The following is a 10,108-nucleotide window of genomic DNA, read 5'->3' as shown; positions in this document are numbered from 1 at the left end:
ATGAGGTAATATTTCATTTTAAAAAAAGGAACAGTTGGTAGCACAATTGCAAAAAAAAAAAGTTCCCTTCAAAAACTGTTAACAGTTACAGCACCGTGTTAAAAATTATTCAAAAAATAACAATTTCTTTTAAACAGATAATTACTTAAAAAATATTGATTATACATGTATATGTCGTAAATTTTCTCATTGTAAAAACATTCACTTTAACGCTGCTTCGTCGACTTTCCTTATCGCTAATTAATAGCAGTAGTCACCACTTCAGTCATAAAGTTATAATATATGATACAAGTAAAATTATTTTGTCAAAGACAATAATATAGATGTACTATCTTGACAATATTGTTTGAAGCATTTTAAGGTAATACTGCTCACAGCCTTTGTTAAATTATGAGATAAATCAAATGGATCTTGCACACATAATGGAGAGTCAATACGAAAATATTCTGGATTTTTAGATATAGCTACATGTTTGATATAAGGCATCATTTCTTCAGGTAGCATATGTAACTTTGCAAAAGCTCGCCTTGCTACAGGCTGACCCATAAGTGGACAAATAATGTAATGTTGATAGTCAAAAGTTGCATAGAACTTAAAAAAACCTATTAACAATGTAGAAATAGATTGTTGTTGTACAGATTTATTATTTCGTTCTGGTTGTGCAACACCAGTTTCCCATCCTGAAATAAAATATCAATACAAAATTATTTTTATCTCTACATAAATGATGCGCTTATTAAGTAAAGTATTTAAATGAAGTAATTATGAACAAAACAAGTACGAATTATTTTATCAATGATTTCATATATTCTTCCCATTGCATTAAATATTTTACCCCATATCACTTTAGATTTGTTTTGCTTTTTTATTAATGCTGCAACACTCTCCAAATGTGATTCAAATTGCAGGTAGAATATAACAAACCAAGTAAGAGCATAATTTTTAAAATTATGTCCTGTAGATAAATTAAAATAAGAAAACCATTTCTTGATAAATAATATTAGTTTTCTGCAAGGTAGATAAGCATCATTGTATGACCTAAAAATTATAATAAATTACAAATACAACATTACTCAAATAAACATATTTATCCACTTATATATAAATTTAAAATAAAACAGAATATAATAGTACCGTATTAATTTAGAGTTTTCAACAGAAAGACTATTTGTGATAGAAATGTCACAGTATATATTTTTTCGTTTATATATTAATTTTATCACAGGAATTCTTGCATTTTTTATTATTTTTCTCACATCCCATTCTTTCGTATGTTGTTGTAAAACTTGTGTAATAATTGTAATGTAATTGTTTTCCAAATGTTCACTTTCATCTTGGTAGCATGCAGCATCTATTAAAGTATAAGAAATTTTAAATGATATTTACAATTTTATAAATTCTTAATATTTTTAAGATGTATACATACCACAGTCAAGATATATATCTATATCACTGTCTCGAAATGCAAGTCCAGTAACTCTTGAACCAAACGAATATGCTTTGACAGATGGAAAGTGTGATTTGAAGCTATTCTCTAAAAGTTGTTCCACTTCCTGTTGCATACTGTCATTTAATAAAAATTGTGATTCTTTGAATAAAATATCAGAAATTTCATCAACTTGAGTTAAAATTTTGTGCATACATCCAGGAAGATTTTCAATCATGAAATCTTCACTTTTTATTAAATATTTGTGCAGTAGGTCATTACAATGGTCGGTGTAGGAGTCTTTTGTATCCAACCACAATGTAGTACATGGAATACAAAAGTCAAACACGTGGTCTCTCAAAAGTTCATTGTGTTTTGCCATAATATGTTCTATAAACTCCATTTTGTATTTAAAATTTATTTTACATAAAACACAAGAATATCTTTGAATACTATACCACAAAGTATTAAGATTTTCTACTATACAATTAAAATAGCTATCTTTAAATTCATCATACATTTTTTTTCTTTCTTTATGTATACTATTATTAATATGTGCATTAATACTATTAGTATTATTCTTAATATTAAATTTTTAAGAATAACACATTATTAAATTTTTTAATTCTATCTTCATATATTCTTTCGCCATTTCAAATTCTTTTATTTTAACATTATAAACATTTTGTTTGTGTGATGTACAACACATATGTTCATACAGTAAATATAATTTCGTTGAAACTCTTTGATTACAGGCCATGCAATAAAAGTTCTTACCACATGGTATAAATAATTTTAAATTTAATTGTATATATTTAATTTTTTGTTTATCCACGGTATATATTTCATCTTCAATTTCGAAATATTTTTCATCATAACTTTTATTTAAGCATTCTAATACAGGTTTTTTAATGAACTTGTTTTTTGCTTTTGATTTTAGTGGTGAAATATTTAAACAGTTTTTGATTTCTGCATCTATATCACTTGTTATAATGAAATCATTATCAGGTTTATTTGATATGTTTATTCTCTTATCATTAATAGATACTTTGCTAATATGTTCTGTTATTATGGCAATATTATTAGTACTTGATTGTTCATTCTGCATTTCTGTTAGACCAAGCAATTCCTTAATTTTCCATAAAAACATTCTTGCTTGACAGTGATATATTAAATTGTGATCTGCATTCAATGCTGTACTGCAAAATACTGTATAAAAAATATTATTTCGTATATTATCATAGCATTTAATATTTTGTATATCAAAATATATAAAACATATTTCTTCAAAATGTGTATATGCATTTTGTACTTTTGGAATAAGAATATTACAAAGTGGAAAGTTTTTATCTTCTAAAATATTTTTAACATAATGAGATGCACATGTAAATGTTTCAATACTGTTTGTTTTAAGGTACATGAGAAGGTTTGTTAGATTATTTAAATGAGATGTTGAAGATAAGTGATTGATAAACAATCTGTTCCCCTGTATTATTAATTTACAACAAAAACATTTAAAGAAAATTATATTAACTCCCATGCTTGTGAAAAATATATTACACTTATGAGTGTCTGTATTATTGTGCTCAAATAAATTATTGATATTCATTTTTTTGTTACATAATTCACAAGTATAAATGCAATTCTGAAAAGTAATGTCACACTTACTTTCATCTACTATCTTATTATTTTCTGTGGTACATGTTTTGGTATCTAAGCTATATTTTTGATTTATATTTGTACTGTCTGAGATACATAACTTTTCACTGTGATTTTTTAACATATTTTTATGTGATTTTCCTTTGATGTGTGTTAAAATATCATGTAATGATATAATATCACGTTTACATGATGTACATGAAAAATTATTAGATCCATTTATTATAATTCCATTATCCAGCAATGTCTGGTGTAATATTTTTAACCAATTCTTGCCTTTTATTTTACTTATGTTTGAAACTATAGTTGTAATTCTTTGTTCACTTTGTTTCTTCAATGATTGCACATGTGGTAAAATATGTTTATCATTTATATTTTGTTTTTGAGATGTAATTTTACTTATATATTGCAATAATTCAACACCAGCATCTTTTTTTGTACATTTCATTTCAGTCAAATTTAATTGCACTATTTTTTCATTTGTTTCAGTATTAACATTTTCAATATGTAGTACTTCTTCATTTTTACTTTCACTCAATTTTATGTTTGTGTTTTCAAACTTATGTGCATGTTTTGTTGCATCTATATGTTGTAAAATGTCTTTTGGAACTTTATAGCAATGATTACAAAATCTACACATCAATTGATAACTTTTATACATAATTACTCTATTATTTGTAAGAGTTTCATAGACTTTATTTGAATAATTATACAATGTTTTAAAATCCTTCAAATGTGTATATTTACTATATTCATTATTAATATCATGTTTCCAATGTGCTTTTGAAGCTTTCAACAATAATTTTAGCTCATGATATTGTAGCTTTCTTGTTAACCCATTACATATTACACCTTTAACTTCAATGCAATTGAAATTTATATCTTTATCCTTTAAGTTTTTAATATGGCGTTTACCCAGAATATGTTGCAATAGACTAGTTAAATCTATAAAATATTTTTGGCAAGGTATGCACATAAAACTATGTAGTATAATTATTATCACATCATTGTCTAAATGTTCCTGATGTATTTCTTCTATATAATTTTGTACCTTGATATCTAGCTTGTCGTTTTTTAATTTTTGATGATTTTTATCATCAATGTGATGCAAAACATCTTCAAAATTTGTTTTTACACATGTACATAAATGACAAAAAAATTGCTCATTGCAACTGGTTATATTATGTTTTACAAATTTTTCAAACATTTTTATTTTTTCACTAGAAAATTATATAAGGAACAATTATAATAAACTTCTTTCCTTTGAATAATAAAATACTTTTCCCTTGATTTACCGCGCAATATTTACAACTAATATTTAATGTATGATTATGTAATTTACAATATAAATTCATTATAAATTACTTGAAATCTATCGCAACGAGTACATATATAACATATAGATCACTTTTATTTTAGTAAAATAAAAATGTCAAATATTTATTTGTTAGTATCACAATTCTATAATCTTATCTACGATCTATGAAATTAGCTTTTTAGGAACTTCCCAGAATTACCAAATCAATTCGGAATTATGTAATTTAAAACACATAAATAATTTATATTTAATCAAACATCGATTTGCATATACGTCAATTTATCTCAAAATCTCATGTTTTACAATTTAATTCTTTATTTGATATTTAAAATACATATTTTGATTACGGTGAAGTAAAATTATTAATAAAAATATAAAATCGTACCTTATATTATTTAAAATTCATAAAGTTCCCTGTGCCAGGCATATTACATCTGCAGTAAATGAAATGTAAGTCTCTACTTATATTACAACTATACATTTCTTAAAACTGACTCATAACTTCTGGTATTCCCCTTATCTTACACGAAGTATACCAACTAATTATATTTTTACAACTATTATCGTAATAAAATAATTAAGAAATGTAATTATTCTAATATCAAATTAAACATATTAGCACTAATTTATAGTAGTACGTCGTTAATGTTATTTTACCAAATTATTAATGATAATAACAAGCGGTTCTGTAAAATCTGTAACTTCTAAAAAATTATAATCATAATCAATTGGTTTAAAGCGTTTAAAATGCTGAAAATATAAAAAATGAAGTGAAAAATATTTCACATACAATTTTTAAATTTTTAGTTTTTTCAAATAAAATTTTTTGCTTCGATTTATCTACCAATCATAGCAATGATTCTTATAATACCAGTCTGTGACTCGTTAAAACTTAACACATTTTAATGTTGAACTTCGCATTTTTAATTTTGAATACAATTAGTATTATTGCGAAGAAATAACAAGCATAAAATTAAAATAAAAGAAATTAAATCAAAGTTTTTGAAATTTTATGTATGAAAACGTATATAAAACTATATGCAATGTAAATGCATAGTTTGAATCAAGTGTACTGATTAACGTAGTTCAATTGAGTACCTCTACACGGAAGTGACAGGATTGCGATTGGTAGGGTAGCGTTATTTTATTACGTGTCATGTACGTAAATCTGCTTTTCCCGATTGCTTGAGAATTCCGAAACGAGCTTCTGCAGTTCTTTAACATTTCTTTATTTTAATTATTAAAGGTACTAAAATTTGCATTTTTATTTATTTATAACAAAATGTACAAGTGTATTATTTTCGTTTATTAGAAAGCGCGTGTATGTTAATAGTATTTAAAACTGTCATAAACATATGCAGTGTAACTCTGCTCAGTGCACTTTATTATTTAGTAGTTTAAGAAGTAAACATGAAAATGCGATTAGAATAACAAATAATCCTTTAGTAAAAATTGACATTTGTAGTAGTGTATTAATAAGACTTTTAAAATATTGTATTGAGTAGTAACAAATCATACACATTATTTAGTTTATTTGATAGATATTTTCAAGTATTTATGGATATTTTAATTATAATTTTGTACTCTATAACCATGCTGCTTTATATTGACTTATTTTAAAATGCTCTATTAAATAATAATGAATTTTATTAACACATATGTTTTATTTGTAGCAAGAAGATGCGTCAATTGAAGGGAAAGACAAAAGAAACAAATAAACAGAAGAAAGAAAGGAAAAAGGAATTTCTAGAGAATAAACAACGTGTCTTTACAGTTGTATTACCAACAATTGCTGCGATATTTGTTGTAATAGCAGCATATGTTTATGTTAAGACCCGTCCAAAAGTTGTTGAGTATTAATTGGTGTGTTCATCACTGATAATTAAAACACAATACACAATGTATTTCAAGAATGCTTGGACAGTTCCTTGATACATTTGTACAATTAAATAAGAATTATTTAAATAAGAAGGCAAATTTGAATGCCTGCTCACATGGCACTTCATTCCTATCATTCAATAATCAAATATAGACATTATGCATTAATTATATGACTTTTACAAAATATTTTTCATGCTAAATGTTATAAAATATTGGGATATATATACCAACTAAGGAAATATAAATAAGACGTTTTTATTACATAAAAAAAAAGAGTACTTGTACTATTATTGGAAAATCTGTCTATATTAAAGTAGTTTTTAAATTCCAATATTAAATTGCAATTTACTGCATTTTCTCAGATGCAATTTTATAAAATCGATCTCATAAGAGAATTGTTCTAATACTAAATATGATTCCAAGTATGTTGTTGCATTTTTAGTGTGATACATGCTTTTTCCATATATAATAAATATGAATATAAAGTAATTGTTATATACCTATTACTTTTATAACTACATCCGCATTTTTCCTTTCCCTTTCTTATTACAAATTATAAATTTACATCATACTACACACTGTATGTTATTTTTGTAATTATTTCATTCAGTTTTCTTTTATCGAACTATTCATGATACATTTACAAATTTTCATAATTACAGCAATTAATTTCATAATTAGAAAATCATAAATGTGTAACCACAGATGTGGTATAGAATAGACCTATCACCCAATGAACTTTTTTTCTATGTCACGGGGGCTCTAGAGCCCCCTTACTATTTTCGCGTCGCTTTCAACGTTACCGATTCAGCATAGAATAAGAAGTATAGAATTCTAAACTTCTACATTAGGTTGATCGGAAAATTCTATCGTTTTATTTTCAAAGAAAATAAACCATGGTTTTTTCGATGAAACTTTTATCGATTATTCTGTGATATAATATTTATTGTTACTTATAATAGTTCTATTCTGTACCTCGTCTGTGGTGTAACTTAACATTATTATAAAAAATTGAGAACCACTGAGTCAGTCATATTACACCAATAAGAAGCTAACACGTACATAGATGTATACACGTGTATTGAACTTTCAGCTTCTGTTTCTTCGCAAATTAAACATTTTATTATTATTTTAAAAATGAGGGAACACCTCGTTTATTTCTCATGTGTTATTTCATTTATGATACTTGCACTTTGGACTAGTTCTGTAAAAGGTATATCCATATTTATCGTATCCTCTATGAAATGTCAAAATCAAGTATTGTATATTTTGAAATGTTTTTAGTTTTTAATTGTATCTAATAGGGTATGCTAATGTATCTTATATTCTATACAATTTTTGTTTTTCATTATTATAAAATACTACTTTATTAGAATCAGTGATATTTTTTTGCTAACCTATAAAAAATTTATTAAAAAATTGAAGTTTCGTTTTAAATCCAAACATTTTCGTAAACATTATCTTGTTAATAATAGATATAAAATATTTATGTAATATAATTTTGCATTAATTTTAAGAAAAGTTATTTGTGTAAACTTTATAAACAAGGGATTATGTATACATATACAGCTAAAGGAACAGAACATGTGACATGTGGGTCTGCTTTGAAACTAATGAATGTGGAGTTTAAAGTAAGATTACATTCACATGATGTAAAGTATGGAAGTGGCAGTGGCCAACAATCAGTAACAGGTACTTCTTCAATAGAAGATGGAAATTCTTATTGGCTTGTAAAAGCAGGAACAAAGAAACAGTGTACTAGAGGGTATGTTATTAAATATACTAATGTATTTATAATTTAAAATTTTTATTTTAACACAATTCATTTTGTAATAATAATAATTTTTAATAGTGTGCCAATTGAATGTGGTGATATCATAAGATTAGAACATATAGCAACAAGGAAAAATCTGCACTCTCATCATGTCAAGTCACCTATTAGCAGGAAACAAGAAATATCTGCTTATGGTGACAGCAAAGGAGAAGGTGATAATGGAGACAATTGGCTTTTAGTATGTGAAACTGAATATTGGAGAAGAGATGAGCCTATTATATTAAAACATGTAGATACAGATACGTAAGTTATATCTATTTTCTGTATTAGATATAGGAAAAAATGTTCTAAATGTTTAAACATGTTTTAATTTAATAGATATTTAGCAGTAAGTGGAAAAGTCTACGGCAATCCAATTGCAGGACAGACTGAAGTAGTAGGTGAATATTTTTCTAACTCTCCTCATGTGGAATGGGTAACAACTGAAGGAGTATTTATTCATCCTAATGACTTTAAAGCCCAACATCACATACATACAGAGTTATAAAACAAATTTCTTAGTTAGATACAGAATTTTTTATGGTAATAATCATTAACAATAATTCCATCATAAATTCAAAAATTGCAAAAAGCTACATTAATTTTTTTTTTAATTCCATTACAAGTATCTGATTATTCTACATTTTTGTACAGAAAGATTTTCCATGGTAATATACAACATAATATGATATACTAGACATGTATAAGAAATTAATGTCATCGTTAACAATTTTCAAGCAAAATTTTATACAAGCAAAACATTATTACCTATTTTTATGATCTAAATAAGAGCCAAATAAAATTAATAATTCTGATTGTTTCGATCATAATCTTTATTATGCATATGAATTTAGTGACAGAAAGTTATTTCATAACATATATGCAAATAGTTTAAATGTATTTATGAAAATTTGTATGGAGAGTGCAGTATGATTTGTGCAGTTGTATAAATGTGTAAATGTATTAAATATATGTGATATTCATTACAATATAATACAATTTATAATAATAGATAAAGGTGTATTTGGTTTTACGCGTATACATGTATATAAAAAATGTATAACCATAATTTTTATCATTAGTTTATTATCTCAAGCAAAGTTCTTAAGTGTTTCCATTTTTCATTATACTTATACACGTAGATCTTAAATATATTACTAAACTTGCTTTAATTCATATTTTCCGTGAAGATCTCTAGTTCCTATAAGACCATTGTATGGGAAAATAATGTTTGAAAGACCATAACTACCAAAAATTTCTTTCAAATTTTGCTTCCCAGATATGTTAGCATACCGTTGCTTACCTGTCATACAACTATGCAGTTTCCATGTTGCATATACTAGACAAATACACAAAATAGAAACCAATATGTCAAACACTGTCACTAGTAATATGTAAGTGTTTTCTCTAGAATGCAACAATCTGACAAGAGCAATAGGAAAACAGAAGTTTAAAAATATATTGAAAGTGTCTGCTTTCATTACATGATTGATATTCTCATATAAATATGGCCCAAGAATACATAATGAGTATATGCATGTTAATGATGTGTAAAAACAAAATAAAATGAAATTACCTATATTTTGTCTTAGTATACAAGTACCTAAGAAAAAACAATGGTGATCTCGAAAATGGAAACACTTTTTGCAAAAGATACAATGTTGTGTTGGTTTGCATGTGTAATTATTACATTTTTCACAATACCAATATTTATAATCTGTATTATTTGCTACCTTATGGTATACTAATAATTTCTTTCCCATTGGCCTAACTTCTACAGTTGTTGCATTGTGACTTATAGCATATACCGAATACCAATTCAAATATACTTGAACACAAAAAAATATGAAAACTGGTGTAATTTTCTCATTAATATATGTTGTTAAGACAATAACAACTATACTGTACAACAATGCAATAAATGGGCATATTCTTACAATTATTTGAGGTAATGCTTTCATATTTTCTATTTACAATATCTTTTACAGTGTAAGTATATTAACTACTATAT

At 25.5% G+C, this 10,108-nt stretch overlaps 3 protein-coding genes across 3 annotated transcripts; 1 reads left to right on the top strand and 2 right to left on the bottom strand.

Annotated features, from left to right (window-relative positions):
* Window positions 1-297: 297 nt before the first annotated feature.
* On the bottom strand, window positions 298-3,533 carry LOC108573160. The gene is made up of 7 exons (XM_017935551.1): window positions 3,095-3,533; window positions 2,344-2,635; window positions 1,427-1,992; window positions 1,135-1,351; window positions 981-1,038; window positions 836-938; window positions 298-680 (listed from the first exon to the last, which is right to left on the bottom strand). Exons 1-7 carry the CDS (start codon window positions 3,531-3,533, stop codon window positions 298-300), a joined length of 2,058 nt encoding a protein of 685 aa, XP_017791040.1.
* A 3,874-nt stretch (window positions 3,534-7,407) lies between these two features.
* Window positions 7,408-8,605, top strand: LOC108573749 (stromal cell-derived factor 2). Its single transcript, XM_017936231.1, has 4 exons — window positions 7,408-7,497; window positions 7,854-8,049; window positions 8,137-8,361; window positions 8,437-8,605. Exons 1-4 carry the CDS (start codon window positions 7,422-7,424, stop codon window positions 8,603-8,605), a joined length of 666 nt encoding a protein of 221 aa, XP_017791720.1. The 5' UTR covers window positions 7,408-7,421.
* Window positions 8,606-9,254: 649 nt separating this feature from the next.
* Window positions 9,255-10,058, bottom strand: LOC108573959 (palmitoyltransferase ZDHHC22-like). Its single transcript, XM_017936455.1, has one exon. The coding sequence runs from the start codon at window positions 10,056-10,058 to the stop codon at window positions 9,255-9,257; it is 804 nt and encodes a 267-aa protein (XP_017791944.1).
* Window positions 10,059-10,108: the final 50 nt, after the last annotated feature.

The sequence above is a fragment of the Habropoda laboriosa genome, unplaced genomic scaffold (assembly GCF_001263275.1).
Source record: "Habropoda laboriosa isolate 0110345459 unplaced genomic scaffold, ASM126327v1 scaffold20, whole genome shotgun sequence".
Lineage (NCBI taxonomy): Eukaryota > Metazoa > Arthropoda > Insecta > Hymenoptera > Apidae > Habropoda > Habropoda laboriosa.
This window is presented reverse-complemented; position numbering and strand designations above follow the sequence as displayed.

Excerpts from the sequence above, each read along its gene's own strand:
- LOC108573749 (XM_017936231.1), top strand. The coding sequence starts at position 7,422 with ATGAGGGAACACCTCGTTTATTTCTCATGTGTTATTTCATTTATGATA. Across the intron at positions 7,498-7,853 it reads TTGGACTAGTTCTGTAAAAG|CTAAAGGAACAGAACATGTG; the intron begins GTATATCCATAT and ends ATACATATACAG. Across the intron at positions 8,050-8,136 it reads AAGAAACAGTGTACTAGAGG|TGTGCCAATTGAATGTGGTG; the intron begins GTATGTTATTAA and ends AATTTTTAATAG.
- LOC108573160 (XM_017935551.1), bottom strand. The coding sequence starts at position 3,533 with ATGAAATGTACAAAAAAAGATGCTGGTGTTGAATTATTGCAATATATA. Across the intron at positions 1,352-1,426 it reads AGATATATATCTTGACTGTG|ATGCTGCATGCTACCAAGAT; the intron begins GTATGTATACAT and ends ATACTTTAATAG. Across the intron at positions 681-835 it reads CAAATCTAAAGTGATATGGG|GATGGGAAACTGGTGTTGCA; the intron begins GTAAAATATTTA and ends ATTTTATTTCAG.
- LOC108573959 (XM_017936455.1), bottom strand. The coding sequence starts at position 10,058 with ATGAAAGCATTACCTCAAATAATTGTAAGAATATGCCCATTTATTGCA.